Source organism: Colossoma macropomum, unplaced genomic scaffold (genome assembly GCF_904425465.1).
Source record: "Colossoma macropomum unplaced genomic scaffold, Colossoma_macropomum, whole genome shotgun sequence".
NCBI classification, from domain to species: Eukaryota; Metazoa; Chordata; class Actinopteri; order Characiformes; family Serrasalmidae; genus Colossoma; species Colossoma macropomum.
Window position 1 is genome coordinate 18066132 of NW_023494789.1, and position 19677 is coordinate 18085808.

A 19677-nucleotide genomic window follows, 5' to 3' on the forward strand; every position below is an offset into this window, starting at 1 on the left:
TTTACCTCAGAAAATCATGTGAAATAAGTGAGAGGAGACAGATGAAGCATGCATGTATATATATATATCCAGTGGTGTTTGAACATCTGTAAACCCTTTAGAATTTTCTATATTTCTGCATAAATTTGACCTAAAACCTCATCAGATTTGCATACCCATCCTAAAAGTAGATAAAGAGAATCAAATTAAACAAATTAGACAAAAATATTAGACTTGGCCATTTACTGGGGAAAATCATCCAATATTAAATATCTGTGAGTGGCAAAAGTATGTGAATCTTTAAGATTGGCAGATAATTTGAAGGTGAAATTAGAATCAGGTGTTTTCAATCAATGGCTTAGCAATCAGGTGTGAGTGACCACCCTGTTTTAATTTAAGAACAAGGATCTATCACAATCTGATCTTCACAACATGTTTGTGGTAGTGTCTCATGGCACGAACAAAGGAGATTTCTGAGGACCTCAGAAGAAGAGTTGTTGATGCTCATCAGACTGGAAAAGGTTACAAAACCATCTCTGAAGAGTCTGGACTCCACCAATCCACAGTCAGATTGTGTATAAATGGAGGACATACAAGACCATTGTTATGCTCCCCAGAAGTGGTCAACCAACAAAGAACACACCAAGAGCAAGACATGTAATACTCTGCGCGGTCACACCTTTAGAAGAACACTGAACAGCGATGGTATGTATGGCAGGGCTGCAAGGAGAAAGCCACTGCTCTCCAAAAAGAACACTGCTGCCTGTCTGCAGTTTGCTAAAAGATTACATGGACAAGTCAGAAGGCTATTGGAACAATGTTTTGAGGGTGGATGAGACATCTTTTTGGTTTAAATAAGAAGTGCTATGTTTGGAGAAAGGAAAACACTGCATTCCAACAACAACAACAAAAAAAAACATATTCCAACTGTGAAACATGGTGGTGGTAGTATCATGATTTGGGCCTGTTTTGCTGCATCTGAGCCAGGACAGCTTGCCATCATTGATGGAACAATGAACTCTGAATTACACCTTCAAATTCTAAAGGAAAATGTTAGGAAACTCAGGGTCTTGCAGCAAATCAACGACCCTAGCACACAAATTGTTCTACCAAAGAATGGTTAAAGAAGAATAAAGTTAATGTTTTGGAAAGTCAAAGTCCTGAGCTTAATCCTAAAGAAATGTTGTAGAAGGACCTGAAGCAAGCAGTTCATGAGAGGAAACCCACCAACATAACAGAATTAAAGCTGTTTTGTACAGAGGAATGGGCTAAAAGTCTGCTAAGCCTATGTGCAGGACTAATCAATAGCAACCAGAAACGTTTAGTTGCAGTTATTGCTGCACAAGGGGGTCACACCAGATACTGAAAGCAAAGGTTCAAATACTTTTGCCACTCACAGATTTGTAATATTGGATCATTTTCCTCAATAAATAAATGACCAAGACTAATATTTCTGTCTCATTTGTTTAGTTTGGATCTCCTTATCTACTATTAGGATTTCTGAAAATCTGTATAGACATTGTCTTAGTAACCTTGATTGTTGTATCTTAAGTACACAGTTTTTGTAGATTTGCAATTTGTACATTACATATCTTTATGAACCTGATATGAATAAATAACTTCTGTACACCTGAAAAACCACAGTCTAAATCACATCCATACAAACAGGTATTTACAAATTGCAAATGTACAAATACATGTCATATACAGTTTATGATGAAGCAGTACTAAATAAAATGCTTTCTAATTGTGATTAAATGATTTATTTTTGTGATTAATACTCAGACACTTCCATACCCTCATCTGTACCTTCTGCAGTGTACGTTTGAGCGCCGCCTTATCTTTTCCGAGACGGGCCAGTATCTTGTCCAACTGTGTCCTGTCGTCCTGCAGGCTGTGAAGTGAGTTCTGCAGAGTGGTCACATGCTTCTGTAGCTCTGCTCTGTCCTTATGCAGCAAAGTGCAGCTGTCCCGAGCTTCCTCAGCAGCGTGCTCACTCTGCCGCAGAGCCTGAGACAATCAGAGGGAACACAGGCGCTTATAGCATCCACCTTTCACAGGACATGATTACTGATCTAATAGGAGATATTGCTTGTTTAGGAACTTCTATGGGAAACAGAACATGAAACAGAACACACTCAGAACATGAGAGGCGATGTAGAGCAGAAGGTACATCTGCTTCTCATTTGGGTACGTCTCCATGTGTGTGAGTGTGTGTGTGTGTGTGTGTGTGTGTGCATGATATGATGTTCCACAAAATTCAATTTCATACAATGTTCCCAAATGGAGACATGACCTATTTTGGTTCATTTCTATAGATAACAGTATGTCATACAGTGTCAGAAACGACATAGGCAAGTCTATTCGAGATTACTGAACTGAATGCAGTTTGAGGCAAGTGTTTGATGATGTAGGCATGCAGTTTCCACATTGATAACTGGATCACAGGGCTTATAGCACCTATTACTTGTTAGTTAGCTACTGCTTTAAGCTTTAAACTATCCTCGTCTTTGTAAAAATCCAGTGAGTTTGTGCGCATGTGTCACCTCCTGCAGGCTGCGTGTGTGTTTGTCCAGTTCGGACACTCTGAGCTCTGATTCCTCATGACTCCTCTGCAGGCTCTGCAGTCTGTCACTCAGAAGTAGGTTCTGCTTCTTACTGTCTGAGAGAGCTTCCCGTGCCTTCTCCAGATGCTCCTGCACAGAAATACATACACTGTGAAAACACTGCTTTTGCTTATCTAACCTTAAATTTTGCTTTGCATTGTTCCATTTAAAGTAGGGATGTAAATGATTAACCGATTACCTCTGAACCCACAAACAATTATTTGGCCAGTGGTATTGATAAAAAAAAGGTATTGATAAAAAAAATGATTATTTTATTTTATTTTATTTACAATAAACAGCTGATCTTATTGTAATAAGCAGGTTTATCATTCAAGTTGAGGAACATTTTTTAAAACTGTACGCAGGCAATTAGTTCTGCTAGACCAAAAATGAAGCTGTTAAAAATAGTGGTGCTTGAGAGGATGATAACACAACTACAATGATGTACAAAATCAAAATTAACCGCTGTAATTGCTGTTCCTGCTGGCTTCTCTCTTACCTTCCTTATCATTTTTCTGAAAGCTCACTGTAAAATCTTGCATGGTGCACTTGTCTGGGAACGATTAGTTGTCGTTCCATGAACTTTCTACTTGCATATTATTAAACCAATTATACTAACATATATGTTTAAGCTATGACTCTGTAACGTTTCCTATTCAGCATTGTTTTCCATGTATTTCCATACATTATTACATTTCAGTTCCCTGAGAACTTTAAGTTTCATCACATTCATCATGATTGCTATTGTATATATGTCAACATATATATCTAAATACATTCACACACATATATTTTTAATATATGTCTGAATACTTTTCTGAATGCTTTGTCTTTCTTTATGCTTATGAATACATATATGGATATATGCACTGAAAGTTTCTTATTTAACAAAATCAAAAGTGTCTGAATACGTGTTTCCCCTCTCTGTATAGTGAATGGGGCCTAGTTTCAGACATAGCTTCAGATTTTTAAAGTACTTGTAACAAAGCCTTAGTAATACCCACTACTACTCCTTGTCTTTTTGTCCTTGTCTTTGGTAGAGTTTATTAAGAAATGTGGGCAGTTTTTCTTCCTTGTATTGGCATGGTCTGACAGGTCCTGAGCAAATGTCAAGAGATTTATACCATGCACGACATGTTTTTGTTTGCACAGCATCTTAAAAACGTTGACTCAAACGAAAGCTTAAAAGCCCTCCAGAGGAGCCTGGAGAGAAGTAACGAGCTTGCGCCAACGGTTTATAGTGCAGCCGTCCAGCTCCTTCAGGGAATGCGCCACAACAACAGCGCACAAAAACTGGAAAAAGTTATGACACGACAGCATAAATCACCTGGAGCCGTGGCAGTCAAAGGGCTGATTTAATCTAAAGGTTTCAATTAAAGCTTTTGTGGCATAGAGGCGAGATGAGATCATAATCACAGGCTTTGTGAGCGTTTGTGTGGTCGGGGCACGATGAAGTTTAATGGGGTTGTTTGTTAGTAAAGGATAAAGCAATATTAGAAGCACAGAGTTGTTGATGTATGCTCTTCAGAGCTTTGGCTTACATATGAGGCAGAAAGTACTCTCATTATGTTTACACAGCCTGAGGCTGGGCTCTGTAATTACGAACTATCATGTCTACTGTGCTATGATATGCCTATAATTAGATTACTGTGAATGGTAAGCGGCCTTAAGAATGTGCATAGTCAGCACAAATACCTGTAAATTCCTGTGCCCAGGCACACCCACACTCAGGATCTTTTCCACACATATTACCATTTTTATGGGATTTCTTAATTGACCCAGGTATTAAATACTGAAATGCCTTGAACTAAACTTGGCACTACAGAAGTTAGATTTGGTAGATTTATCCTCCAAACATGGAATCGTCCATAGGCTAATGCATTATTTTCATTTTAACTGATGTGTTGCAATTTTACGACGTAAATAACGTGAGCCGTGTAAGAATGCTGCTGCCACAACTACACCAAAATGTCATAGCATAATTATGCTCAATGCTAAATAGCTGAAAAGCCAGTTGTCTCTAAGTTTTGAAGTAGCACTTTGTTTGATTCATGTTGTTGAAACAGGTAACCGTTTTTCTATTTTTCCCAGTAAACAGCAAATAATGTAGTGTGTTTCATGTGTTCATTTAGCCCACACACTGTGAGTTTCAGGTTAAGATGATAAAAGCTAATAAAAATCAGCCAAAAAATCGCCATTGGGCGATTTTCTGTTAAGAAAGTGGAATCGGTCAATGAAATTCATGATTGGTTCATCAACTAAACTCAATCAAATCATAAGGAAATCTTCTGACTCTATTATCTTTTTTCCAATATAAACCCACCTGTAGTGTCTTGCGCTCCTGCTCACTTGCAGTGAGTGTGTTCTGAAGCTGGGTGGCCTGCTCTTGTGCCACTCCTGCACTGCTCTTGCTGTCCCTTAGTGCTGTTGCCATGCTCTGCAGTTTCTCACGCAGCTGAGCTTCCTGTAGATCTGCACGGGCCAGAGCTGTCGCTGACCGTTCACTTTCCACCTATAACACAGACAGGAGTCTCTGAGTCTTTCTGCCTGATGGGACGAATAAGTCGTTTCACAGCCTGACAAAATAACTGTGGATTAAAGGCCTTCTGTAATTGGGTGAAATTAAGCTGCCTCAGTATTAGCAGGCCTGTTCTAATCCACCTCATGCTAGTGGAATAACAGAACCTGCTAACACACATGGCCATGCTCCGTGTTGTTATTGTTATTGAGTGTGGCACTGAGGTGTAATTCTGATATCAACACACTCAGTTATAACCTTTCAATCTGGAGTATCTGTGTGAAGCTGGGAATATTACACAAATAGTTTATGCTCCTACATCGACCTTAGAACATTCATTACAGAACTTTCTCTGGTAAAACTAATCCATCTCTAGCAGTGCTTAAGAAAAATATCACCTGCATGCACATGTTCAAATTTCTAATATACACACACCTTCAGCAGTGCAGTGCACTCTTCACTCTCCCCCAGCTCCCTCCGCAGGCTGGTCACTCTCTCCTGCAGAGACGTCAGCTCCCCCTCTAGTTCGGCTGTCCGGATTTGGGAGCGCTGCAGCTCTCCCTCCAGAGTACACTGGCTCAGCTCCAGCCTGGAGGCTCGAGCCTCTGCTGTCTCCCAGCACTCCTTCAGCCTCCTGCACTCCACACCGAGACCAGCCTCTGACTCCTCCACACGCTGGAGGCTCTCCTGCACTCACACACAAATACACGCTGTCAATGATACGGATAGAGGAGGAACTTATAGGCAAACAGCATCCACTGTTAGGAATCCTTACCTTGTAAATCCATTTTGCTGGAGTACAGTTAGCTACTGTAGTCCATCTGTTGATGCACAGTTTGCATTAACCATCCTCTGTTCGGCAATTTCTGACCACAGAGGCGCTCTTTGATGGATACGTTTGGATGGCGGACCACTCTCAACCTAGCAGTGACATTGAAGCGTATAAAAATCCAGCAACCTCGCTATGCTAATACCTGCACTGCACACACACTATGTCCTTAGCATGTCTTTGTCACTGCTGTGTTGAGAATGGCCCACCATACAAAAAATACCTGGTTAACCTAGTCATGTGGTCAGAAACTGACAAGTGATAAATGGAATGAAAGTTAGCTGACAAGTTGTGCATAACAACAGATGCGTTGTATCTGATTGTGCACCTAGCAGGCCTATAAGGTGAAGGACCTTTTTCGAATAGAAAATCAATATAGAGGACATAATCCCTAAAATCAAAGCAGCACATTGCATGCATTACTGACTCAAGGTAGAACAACAACGCATACATAGACAAAAAACAAACATGAGAATTTCATAACAGCGCTTATGGCTGCCTCCATTATTAGAGAATTAACTGCAGTAGGAGCCGCACTACTGTTGTAATGAACACTAAATATTTCTCCCTTTTTGCTCATTGAAACAAGTGGAGAAATTTGGCAAAAAGTGCAGATTCTAAACTTTCAGTTGATACCACATTGGTACTTGTAAGTAGAAGAGGAGATGTTTTATTTATGATTTGATGAAGGTATCGTTGTCCATACAATATTGTTTTGATGTCCCTTATATCATTGCTGTCGGGACAAAACCTCATCCACCAAACCTCATTTTTTGACATAATTTGATAAAGGCAGTTGCCCTTAAAATTTCATGATGGATGACCAACATAAATGGTCTTGGAAAAAAATTGCACTTACTTCCATTAAAGTTAAGAATGTTCCTATAAAGTTACCTTTTGGGACATACAAGGTTTTGTTCATACAGCAGTGATATTCTATATTCCTTTTCTTGACCTAGAATATGTAACTAAAATGCAATTAAGTGTGTATTAAATCCATTCAAATACTTATGTAATGTAAATCAAATCTACAGAATGACATTGCATTTCTAAGGGTTAATCAGAGAGGATAGTAAGTGTATTTGTGGTTGTGTTACTTGTAGCGTTCTGGCATTAGCCTCGGCTGCCTGCAGGCTGTTCTTCAGCCTGGACAGCTCCTCTTCCATCTTTCTCTTCTCTCTGTCTCCACGCTGAAGCGCTTCCTCCTGCAAAGAGAGGGAAGCCTGAGCCCCCTCTAATTGCTCTGCCAAATCACGCTTCCCTACACACATAAATATACGCACACACACTTTTATGACTGTATCCTTTTTGAGGGTTTTCTGTAGAGCTCTGCATTACTGTTTCATGTATTACCATGTGTGACATTTTCTCCCTATATAGAGATTAACCCTCTAAACACTAAGGGCCCGTATGCCGAACCGCACTTCAATTCCTCACTCTCACAACCATCTAACATTCAAATTCATAGCTATTACTGGATTATAAGGCCAAGAGTAATGACTAAATTATGAGCCTGCAGTTTAAGGAGTCAATGCAAAGTCTACACACATACAGCCAAACACATACAACCAAACACAAACAGAAGCAGTGCCATCACTCTGAGATGGTCCAGGATATTGTAGGGTGGATGTCTTACCCTGCTCCAGATCTTTGAGAGAGTGTTTTAGCTGCTGTGCCTGTGCATTGCTCTTTTCTTGACCAGCCTGTTGCTCTGTGAGCTGCCTTCTCAGACTCAGCACCTGTGTTTGGGCCTCATCCTGCAAGACAGGGAGTTTTAGTTAACACTCAATTAAAGTCTGTTAAAGAAAATCAAAGTTCTGCTATACACTGAAACTGTTTATGAAAAGGATATATTTAATGTCTGTGAAATTTCTTTACTTTTTTTTTGCTTATGTTCATGTTATGCTTATGTTAAAGGAGTAGTTAAAGTATTATATTTACATTAAAATATTACAATTTCTCCCTTAAGAGTTGGGGAACATCTTACTCGCTCTCTTTGTGCATCTTTAAGATCCTGCTGAAAGCTGCGAAGTGCCGCCTGCACTGAGTCCACATCTATCTGTCCCTCTTCTCCATGAGTTGGGGACACACAGCGGGCCTGCACCCCTTCTATCGGCCCACCAGATACACACTCACCTCCTACACATAAACACACACAAACATGAGGTTATACACATTCATATATCACACACACAAACTAACACAAACAGACACACATGCCTGAGCCATTCCCAGGCCAACTTATGATCCCTCCAGCGGGTCCTAGGGTGACCTCGAGGTTTCGTACCGGTCAGGAGGTGGCCAGGGGGCATCCGAATCAGATGCCTGAACCACCTCAACTGCGTAGTAACAGCTCCACTTTAAGCTCCTCCTGGATGACCGAGCTCCTCACCCTATCACGTAAAGGGTAGCCCACCACCCTGAGAAGAAAGCTCATATTCTATCGGTCATTACCCAAAGCTCATGACCATAGCTGTGGGTTGGGATGTAGACCAACCAGTAAACAGAAACTTTGCCTTCTGGCTCAGCTCCCTCTTCACCACTACAGTCTGGTGCATTAGTGACTGCATTAGTGCTGCTGTCTGTCCCGGCCTGAGGCTGATCTCATGACCCCCCTTCCCATCACTCGTGAACAAAACCCTAAGATACTTAAACTCCTCCGCCTCGGGCAGGTCCTTTCTCTTTACCCAGAGTGAGCATGCCATTCATTTCTGGGCTTGGACCATGAACTCAGACTTGGAGGTTGAGATGCACATACCAACCACTTTACGGGGTATTTGTGGACTGCTACTGCGTATATATTACAATATCCTCTGGACACCCTTGCTAAATATTGAGTTCAGGTGTTTCAGCCACACCCGTTGTTAACAGGTGTATAAATCAAGCACATAGCCAAGCAATCTCCATAGACAAACTTAGAATGGGTCATGCTGAATAGCTGAGAGACTTAAAATGTGGCTTTGTCATAAGATGGTTTCTTTGCTACAAGTCAATTTATGAAATTTGTGCCCTACTAGATCTGCCCAGTAAATTGTAAGTGTTATTATTGAGAAATAGAGACATCTAGGAAGCAAAAGCTCAGCCAAGAAATGACAGACCATGCAAACATTCAGAATGGGGCTTTCGTGTGCTGTAGCACATAGGGCGTAAAAATCATGAATCCTCTGTGATCTTCCTGAAACAGGGTTCCATGGCTAAGCAGCTGCACACAAGTCTAAGATCACTATGCGCAATGCCAAGCATCAGCTGGAACAGTGTAATGCACACCGCCATTGGACTCAGTGGTGTAATGGAAATGTGTTCTCTGGAGTGATGAGTCACTCTTCAATATCTGGCAGTCTGATGGACATGTCTGGTTTGGAGGATGCTAGGAGAATAGTGCAGTGTCAACAGTAAAGATTGGTGGAGGAGGGATAATGGTCTGGGGCTGCTTATAAGGTTTTGGGCTCAGCCCTGAAGATCCAGTGAAGGGTAATATTAATGCTACAGCATACAAAGATTTTTTAGACAAGTATATGCTTCCAACTTTGCAGCAACACTTTGAGGAAGACCTTTTCCTATTCCAGCATGACTGTGCCCCCATGCACAAAGCGAGGTCCATAAAAACATGGTTTGATGAGTTTGGTGCAGAGGAACTCCAACTGCCTTCACAGAGCGCTGACCTCAATGTCCATAGGTGCCTAACCTTACAAATACCCTTTTGATCAAATGGGCACAAATTCCCACAGACAAAGTCCAAAATCTTGTGGACAGACTTCCCAAGAGTGCTATAGCTGCAAAGTAGTGGGGGCAAATCCATTCTAATGCTCATGGTTTTGGAATGAGACATCCATCAAATTCATGTAGATGTGATGGTCAGGTGTCCACATACTTTTGGCCAAATAGTGTATTTATACAAACATCAGCCCAGAAGATTCTTTAAGAGAAACACCATGTAAACAGTCATAGCTCAAACATTCAGAGTTCTCTCCACCAATAACCTCTCACAGTCTTCTCTCCTTATCCGTACCTTTCTCAAGGGAGCGATTTCTCCATGGTGACGGCCTTCTGGCTCTTGGCCCGGGTGTGGATGACCTTGCTCTATACCCGATTCCCAGCGTGCGCCTAAGGGCAGAGGTCAGGCCACTCAGCCTGTGCTCCAGGTCAGTGCGGGAGGCATCAGCCTGAGCCAGCTGCTCCTCTAGGCTCTGCCCTCGGCCCTCTGCCAGCTTCAGCTCCACACTCTGCTCCCTCAGCTCAGCCTGCACCTCTTGCAGGGCCACCTCCAGCTGGGAAGTCTCCTCGCGCTGCCGCCGCTGGCTCTCCTGCAGACTGGCATCTCGCTGCTGCTGGGACTCCTTCTCCAAGCGTTGGGCCTCCTCTAGCTCAGCCACACGCCGCTGCAGACCGGCCACCTACGTACATACACATTATACCTCTACCTTTTATACCTTGTACCTCTGCACATGACCCATTTTATTATATACAGGCCTGTGCCGGTAAAAGAATCCTCTTATTTGGGTAACCATGTGGCACATAACTGTGGTAAACGGTTAAACCAGGCGAGAGGGGTGGTGGGGGAGATGTTTTGCTTTACTTTGTTTTTCCTCAGAATGTACACATATAGCAATAACTTTGCTACTACTACTACTACTATTACTACTACTGATACTAATGATAATAATGATTAAGGCTATTATTTTGTGTAGTCAATCTCAATTAATCTTATTTGTAGTATTTGCTCAAATTGTACTTTGATGATTTTTTCCCATTTAAAAGACTGAGACAAAATAATTTTATTCAGAATATGTATTACTTCCAATAATTAATGTATAAATGCAGGATTCACATGAACCTGAACTTCATGTGATTTCCACAGAGTGAACACAGTTTCCAGTTTTCCTCACCAGCATCCATTGACAGCAACCGTGACTGCATCAATGAATGTTCACCAAGTGTTAGCTTGATTTGCTTGTTAGGTTAATCTTTGTCAAATAAAAGAACACAATAGCACAAATTTCTGAAAGTGGTGGTTGTAGTCAATTGTTGTTTTTAATTTGGCCATGACACTATAATTAATCTAGTAAGAAGAATGAAACTGTGGATGTCACACAAACCTTATGGTCCAATGGTGCTTCGTCTAAGGTTAATGTGCCCATGGCTGCTGATGCATTGTTGTGCGAGGCCGTTTTGCCTCATGTCTAATTGTAGGATAGCTGCGCCATGACCGTGTTTTGCACAAGACAAATAGCTATTTTTTCTGATGTCTGAAACCTGATGGTGTCCTACAACATACACCATAACATAAACTCTCCTCCCCTGCGTTCAACCAGTGCAGCTCAACAGCCACATTTCTAAGACTTATCTCCTCTATTTTACTTCAATTAAATGCAGTATTAATATATCACATCACCCAGTGTTCTGATATGGTTTGCATGAAATTCATAATTGATGGCCGATAGTTTTATTTTTAAAGTGGTGCTAAATGAGTTTTAACCCTCACTGGGGGCTGTTACTATAGTGACTCGGTTAACTGTCACCAGTAAATGTGACTATGTAGAATTTTTGATGCCTTAAAATGACTAAAAAAACTATAACCCAAACCTCTCGAACCAAAACAAAATGATTTTGGCCGGTCAGTTAAAAAAACAAGAAAGATACAGCTTTTGCAAAAAATCAGCGTTTTGCTGGTGCTGATGAGGTATTGTCAGGACATTTAGTCAGGATTCACATAGATGTTATTAATTCCTAATAGCTAGTGAACTGTAAGTCTTAAGATTAATAACTGAATAATAAGCCTGGATTCATCCCCTAATCTCAACCCACACCTGCCCTTTTGCAAATAAACAGAGATAAACTCATTAGATGTGAGTGAGACTCTCACCTCCTTCAGTGCAGCCTCTCTGCCGGCATCACTCTCCAACACTCTCTGTTTGAGGTTAAAGGTTTCTTTCCTCCCCTCCTCCTCTCTCTGCTCCTCCTGAGCCAGACGAGTCTGAAGCTCACTCAGCTCCTGCTCACGCTGGGCACACTGGCCTTCCAGAGTCTTTATCTGCCCACACAGACACAGGTACACAGATACATACACACATTTTCAGGTGAGCAAAAAGTCAGTGATTAGGCCTAAATCAGAGGTGCAGATCACAGCCCTCCACAAATGAGCTTTTTACCTCTTCTAACACATGAAATTCAAGGCATTTGTATTTAGTTGATGAGTTAAATCAGGTGTGTTAAATGAAGCAGAATGCCAAAGTCTGCAGTGCTGTTGCATTAGAGGACTGGCATCTTTCACCCTCAGATGTAGACATATCTCATTTGTCATTCAGCTGTGGTCAGATATGAACTATACTGACCTTTCTACGCAGTTCCTGCAGTTCTCTGCGTGCCTGCAGGTGAGATTTCTCCAGCTCACGTATGCTGTTTCTCAATTTCTGTGTCTCCTGCTGAAGGGAGGACTTGCACTCCTCTAACACTACCAGCCTCTGCTCCCTGTCCTCCAGAGATCGCTTCAGACTGAAAGAGATGCACAGAGAGAGATAGAGAGGATAGTGGAGAGACAGAGAGTGAAAGAAAAAGACGGGCCAGTGAAAGAGAAAGTGTCAAGGACAAACATGATATTATCGGTTAATATTATTTTTTCCTGCCTGCTGCTGCTTGGTAACATAATCAATATCAAAAGAGGAGGGAAAAATATATTACAACATGATGGAAGAAACTGACGCCTGCAACACATTCCAATAAATTTGGAAGAAGGGCAATTTAAACTACAAATGTTTCCAAAAACAAACAGGATATAAAACAGTAACGTTCATGAGGTAAAAGATAAAATATAATTTGTACTGTTTTCAATTTAATACAGGTCAAATGGAATTTACTTGAATTTACTAATCACCCAAGTTGGTTTGTCCATACTGAAATTATAAAGCATTAACACGAAATATTTTAATTATTAAAAAAACATTAAATAAAACATTCTTAATACTTCACACTTTTATTTAATAGGTTTAAGGTAAGATCAATTAAAATATCAACACAAAGCTCTGGACCTCTTTAAGGCTGTTTCTGTAATAAGCATTAATTAGAAACGCAGAGAAGTAAAGGCACCAGCAACGATGGCCAGATCTGACCTCTTTATTAATGTCTAATAGGGGCTACCGCACTGTTGAAGTTTCTGTGAGTCACGGACCACATTTGGGTCAGGATCGGGTTGAGCTGGGAGGCCGCATACAAACCATGTTATTAGTGGCCACGCTAGGTTAATGGTGATGTTCAACAGTAATTATCTTCCCAGTGGCCTGAGAGACCACTGACCTCCCGAACGTTGGGGTGAACTTGAAACTCTCAGGACTGGGCAAGTAGGGAACGGGGACTCTGGCAACAGTCTTTCACATTAGAGACTCAATAACATTGTAATTCACCACTAGTCCAGACAGCTTCTAATCAGTGGTCATTTTAAAGGAGTAGTTCATATAGCCATGAATCTAGTTTTACTTTGACCCCAAATTTTGATCAGCCAAGGCCATTTTTTTTGTCTGGATTTTCTTTTTTTTCCACTCGAGCTACGAAGCTAACAACAAATGGAGGATTAAAGTTTCGAAGATTGCATGACATCTTGTTACAGTCATGCTCACCATTATTGGCACCCCTTCCTTTTTTGCATAACCTGTACAATATCTTCAGAAATAAATGTAAATGTACCAAAGTTATATCTTCAGGATTTTTTAATTGGAGGTCCAAAGTAATACAACAAAAAAAACATTGTTTTTCAACTTGCATGTTGCAATTTTAAAGAAGAAACAGAATAAACAGCATGTGCAGCAATAAAGGCACCCCTTGTTAATATTTGGTTGCACACCCTTTGGCTGTGATGACAGCCTCCAAACGTTTCTTGTAGCCATCTATAAGCTTCTTGCACTTCTCAGCTGGTATTTTTTCCCACTCTTCCTTTGCAGTTTGTTCAAGCTCTTGAATGTTTGCAGGATTCTTTTTCCCAATGGCAGATTTCAACTCACCCCAAAGATTTTCAATGGGATTGAGGTCAGGACTCATTGCTGGCCATTTTAAAACAGTCCATTTTTTCCTTTTAAACCATTCCCGTGTACTTTTGGATGTGTGCTTTGGGTCATTGTCTTGCTGGAATACCCATGATCTTCGGCTCAAACCAAGTTTTCTTACACTGGGTAGGACATTTCGCTCTAAAATCTCTTGATAATTCTCTGATTTCATGATTCCTGTGATACGGTCAAGGCCTCCAGTACCAGACGCAGCAAAGCAACCCCACAGCATTATGGATCCTCCACCATGCTTAACTGTTGGTAGGGTGTTCTTTTCCTTATAAGCTTCATTGCGCCGTCTGTAAACAAACTGTTGCTTTGCATTGCCAAAAAGCTCTATTTTTGTTTCATCTGTCCACAAAACATTGTCCCAGAATGATTGTGGTTTGTCAAGGTACTCTTTGGCAAAGATCAGTCGTTCCTTTTTATGTCTTTTCTTTAGCAATGGTTTCTTCCTTGGCCTTCGCCCATAAAGCTCTGCATGGTTTAGCGTGCGGCGTATGGTACTTGTTGAAACCATGACCCCAGACTGTTCCAGGTTGGCCTTCAGTTCTTTGGATGTTTGCCTTGGTGTTTTTTCCACCATTCGCACCAAACTTCGAAGACTTCTCTTGTCAATTTTCCTCTTTCCCCCACGTCCAGGGAGGTTCTTGACAGTTCCATGCTTGGCAAACTTCTTAATAACATTGCGCACTGTTGAAACTGGGATACCAAGGTCTTTGGAGATGGCCTTATACCCTTTGGAAGTCTTGTGTTTGCTAATAATAGCACTTCTGATGTCCTCAGACAGCTCCTTTGTCTTCACCATTGTAACAAATGAACATGGCCCAACGTATGGCTTTTTAAAACCCTGAAGTCATCATTCATTGGCTAATTCATGTCACATGGGCACTGAATTTGTCACAGGTGATTATCATTTGCGATTTACCACAGGTGAGTGAAAATTTGTTTCCATATTAAATTAATGTAAAGGGTGCCAATACCAGTGTCACAGCAAGCTTTAGGTTTTTTCTGTTTTTCCCTCACATTGTTTTTTGTTTTAAATTGTTGTTTATAGTTTGCTCTTTTGTTTTAAATATGAGTGCTCTATACAAAAAAACTGTTTCAGTTGATTCATTTTTTCAGGGGATATTCCACAATATGTACTTAAACTTCATGGGTGCCAATAATGATGAGCAGGACTGTATCTATGGAAATGTACAACATTATGTTGCATAGCTAAATCAGTAGAAGTATCTACTGAAGCTTGAATCGTGCATACTTTTGTTCATTTTATAGATAACATTATGTGATGTCAGACACATATGTACATTTTGGGCGCTCTTGGTTAAATTACAGTATTGTTGCTTTTCCAAGTGAAAATAAGTTAATGCACACTTACTGTTTATTTTCTGAATATAAAAGAAAAATACAATTAAAATAAAATAAAATAAAACAAGACATGCATTTTTTTCCAACATTTGCCATATTCAAGCTTGCTTTCTGTAGAGAATGTGTATTTATTTTTGCTTAGAAAATTGACAATAAATGTCATTTGACTAGGAGTGTTTAAACTTTTGTAAGCACGACTGTGAGCATGTTTATCTGAGATTAACAAGTCAATATTGTTTGAAGTAGGGCATGCACTTGGCGCAATGCTAAGTTGGCAAACTGGCAAGGTATTAGCTTACTGTAGTGTTTTAGCTTCCAATAATATTGTAGAAAAATGTTTTGTGCATGCCTCTGCCATTTAAAGTGGAGTTGTTTAACTTCAACCTTGCCATGTGCTGACCTTAAAACACATGGTTGTTAAAATGGAGAACAGTGGAAAAAAAAACGTACAGTGGGGTCCAAAAATCTGAGACGACAAGTGAAAATGCTTAGATTTTGCTCTCTTTTCTAATTCAATCAAAACCTTTCACTACGAAGTATATAAAAATGAAAGAATTTTTGAAACATTTAAACAAATTTCAAAATTTCTTCGTATTTGGTACGTTCCCCTTCTACTTTAATGACAGCATCGATTTGAACTGGTATGAACTCCAAACGTTTGTGCAACAATTGAATGAATGGAATAAGACACAAAAAATCTGACCTTTTTGTACAAAGGCCTCAATATGGTCAGTGACACATATACTAAATTTGAATTGTGACCTAAAAATAGTGCGAATCTTGAATATTTCTTCTTTATTTTAATTTTTTAAAACGTTCTGTTGTTTACTTCAAGGTTTAAATGAGACAAAAAACAATCAGTCCTCTCACTAAATTTAATTCTAACATATTCTAAGCATGAACACAAAAGATATGCAAAAACTCTGCCCAGTTGGTGCCTCACATCCAAGGCAGACCCAGCCCAGACACAGGCAGCAGCTCAGTGGAATGGAACAGGACAAGTCTGGGCTTGTGTGGCTGTGTCTGTGTGTGTGTGTGTGTGTGTGTGTGTGTGTTGAACCTGTTATTGTCGCTCTCAGCTCTCTTCACAGCAGCTCTGAGCTCTTGGTTGGAGGTGTGGATGGCCTCTCTTTCCCTGCTCTCGTCCCCAAGTGCTCTCCTCAGCTCCAGGCTCTCCCTCCGCTGGGCCTCCTTCTCCTGAACACAGTCTCGCAGCTCACGATGAGCTTCGATCAGCTCTCTCCTCACAGCATCTCTACTCTCCTCCACCTCAGCCAGAGCCCTCCGCAAACACTCCACCTGAGGAAGAGAAAAGAACTTGATGAAGCATTATTTAGCTGAATCATGTATTAAACAGTGACTACAAATAATAGGCTGCCTCGAAGAGACATTTGAAAATGGTAATTAGAGTTAATAATCAGGGGATTCATTTATCAAAGTTTATGTTTTTCTGAGCAAATAAATGATTACTGCCAGAGATGACACAATAGCACTTTTTTTCTAATACCGATTTTAAATTGCAAGTATCAGTCAAAAAAAGACTAAGCTTTAAAACTAGTTATTATCAATTGTAGAACATCACTTAAAGGTACACTACGTAAGATTTGGGGATTTGGTGGAAATGTGTGATTGCACATTTTGTTGCATCTGTTATGCTTCGGACTCCTTCCCCAAGCAGATAAATCTGATGACTGCAAGTGTGTTGAAAGAAAACTCAAAGAAAACTTGGTGAAGGATGTTTCTTCTACTATTGTCATTATATCTTCTTCATTTTAATGTTGATATTAGATTTGAGACCTAAACAGCGAGTCTGACCTTTTTTTAAAGCCTGTGTATGTAATGTTCATATGTAAAGATGTATGATGTGGTCCAAAAAGCTCCGACCCAACACCTCTGACTTATATCAGTATTTCAGGCTTTACAGGGTGACTCGCAGCAGTGAATGAACACCATATTCTAGCATGTTTTTTTGTAAGGACTACTTCTCTCATTTATAACAAAAAAATCTTACTGCAGCTTTAAGATCAGCATTTAAAAATAGCCAATCATGCTGAAACACACTACTATCCCACAGGAGTAAATATGTGAGTAAATGTATGCTATTTCAGACTAGATTTGTTACAAGATTGTATCGCATTCATTTTTTCCTTCCCTCCGACATCTGACCCAGTATTTCCTGCTGATATTAGTCTGATACTGATACCCATTGATACCGATATGTCATCTCCACCTACAGCCTAGGTAAACAGCTTTAAATTTCACTTTCTCAGGTGGCCTCTGACTTCTGCACATCACTGTAAGTATTACACAGCTGCTTACTTTACTCTCAAAGGCATTTAAATGGGTTAACCACTATGTTCTCATAACCATTTATATTGTAGTCAAATGAGGGGTATTTAAGTCAGACTATATTACTGCTGGTAGTAGATGTGAAGATTCCTGACAGCTGTATTCCATACGTGGCACGGGTGTGCTGAGGACAGTCCTGTTCCACTTTCCATGGGTTTGAATGAAATGGAAACACAGCCTATTAGTAAAATTCCATTGCTCCGTTCCATTCAGCACTCGGAGCGTGCGAGCATCACACTCCTCCAGGCAGATTTTCTGCCTTTCAGCACTGCTTTCAGAAGGAGCAAGGCGCAATATGCATTTGGAAATGGTGTTTTTGATCATAATATATAGAAGGTCCGGGTGGGCTCTGTCACACTTGCATTAGCCTCGCTCAGGTTGCGGCCCCTCATCCATGAGAACACACAGGAGAATGACCTACATTCTGGTAATGGTCTGGCACGCGCTCATCACATTACGGCACAGATTTTTGTGCCGCAGAAGCCAAAGGGCAGCCAGCAAAGAGAGACAGGGAGAGAGAGAAAGATAGAGTGAGGGAGATAGACAGAGAAAGCAAGAGAGAGAAACAATGGGAGGAATAATGAAAGAAACAACAAAACTGGCTCCAACCACTGCCGAATACAGCAGCATGTTAGGAAACATCAGCCCTGTATGTGTGCGTGCGTGTGGGTGGGTGGTTGTGTGGGGGCGTACGGGGGTGTGTGTGTGTTTGTGAGGATTTTTTTAACAGGGCCACACAAGTAGTTTTCTTCTCATAAATCCAAATGTGAGAAAAATAATGCCGTACAATTCTGGCCCGGGCTGCTGGAGTCGAGTTTATTGATATGAGAAGTGAATGGAGGAGGAGCAGAGAATTTGTGGCTTAAAGGGGTGTCAGGGTGCATCTGACCATCTCCATGGGAACATCAGGGCTTCATTTATGCCAGAACAAGCCAGATTCAGATCCGGCACCTCCTACAACAGATCCGACACCTGTTTTAGTGGATTTGGGACCTCATCATAATATTTTCTCGCACACTTTCATTGTCAACTCCTGTTTGGGCATGCACAGTGACCACAATGGTAACAAAAATAAAGGTACACACTGCACTGCTTTTATGAAGTATCAAAATCTTCTTTGACTGCTTACTGGGGATTTTTATCTAGCTACGTGAGTGAGTGAGTGAGTGAGTGAGTGAGTGGGAGAGGGAGTTACAAGCCTGCCCTGATGCTGTTTATCACTTGTGAATGCACCACTACTGCTGTGACTGTTCATCCCTCTAAAAAGCTTGGTAATGCTGAGCTAAATCACTGGCTTGTGACATCAGTGTACTGATTGAATTATAAGCTACTCATGAATTAGAACAGTGGTTTGCCAACCCCAGACAGTCCTCTGTCTTTTTTCTCTATCCCTATATGTTGCAAGTTGGGTTGGAGTAAAAATCTGGACAGTGTAGGGGTCCCGGAGGACTGGCTTAAGAAACACAGCATTAGAGGCTTTGTTTTTGAGAAAAATATGTATGAAAACATTAGTCACATTGGTCATACGGTCAAGCGTTATGAGGAAACCTCATAGTAAGCCATGAATCTGATGACCCTTGTTAGTGTATACTATAATTTTTTGTTTCGTTCCAGGACCTCCTCCCCTCCCCTCACTCCACCAACTTGCCAGATCCATCACTACTCATTGTTCTTGGACCTCATCATTTACAAATCAAGCCCTGGACAATAAGTGCTCTCTGAGCAAGCTGGATACGTCTTTTTTCCCTCCTCTTCTCTTCATTCTCCCCCCCTCCCTCTATCACTTGCTATCTCTCCCTCATCACTCCCTATCTCTCTCTCTCTCTCTCAATCCCTTATTCCCTCCCTCTTTCACTCCCTCTCTGGTTCTTTTAATCCCTCACTCCCTCCCCACTTTCCCTCCCTCTCTCAATCCCTCTTTCTCCCTCTCATTCCTTTGTTGCCAACTCACACCCTCTTTCCCTCTTTTGCTCCATCTTTTCCTCTCTCACT

General features: G+C 40.9%; 1 protein-coding gene across 1 annotated transcript in view; it reads right to left on the bottom strand.

Moving 5' to 3' along the window:
- Positions 1-19677, bottom strand: part of crocc2 (ciliary rootlet coiled-coil, rootletin family member 2) — an 89893-nt gene that overhangs the window by 5571 nt on the left and 64645 nt on the right. The window contains exons 24-34 of the mRNA XM_036570394.1: positions 16397-16635; positions 12265-12424; positions 11796-11963; positions 9942-10326; positions 7920-8071; positions 7569-7689; positions 7030-7193; positions 5539-5790; positions 4909-5097; positions 2526-2675; positions 1789-1989 (exon numbers count right to left, since the gene is read on the bottom strand). Of these exons, the coding sequence (XP_036426287.1) occupies positions 1789-1989; positions 2526-2675; positions 4909-5097; positions 5539-5790; positions 7030-7193; positions 7569-7689; positions 7920-8071; positions 9942-10326; positions 11796-11963; positions 12265-12424; positions 16397-16635 (2181 nt within the window). The remainder of the gene's footprint in view (positions 1-1788; positions 1990-2525; positions 2676-4908; positions 5098-5538; positions 5791-7029; positions 7194-7568; positions 7690-7919; positions 8072-9941; positions 10327-11795; positions 11964-12264; positions 12425-16396; positions 16636-19677) is intronic.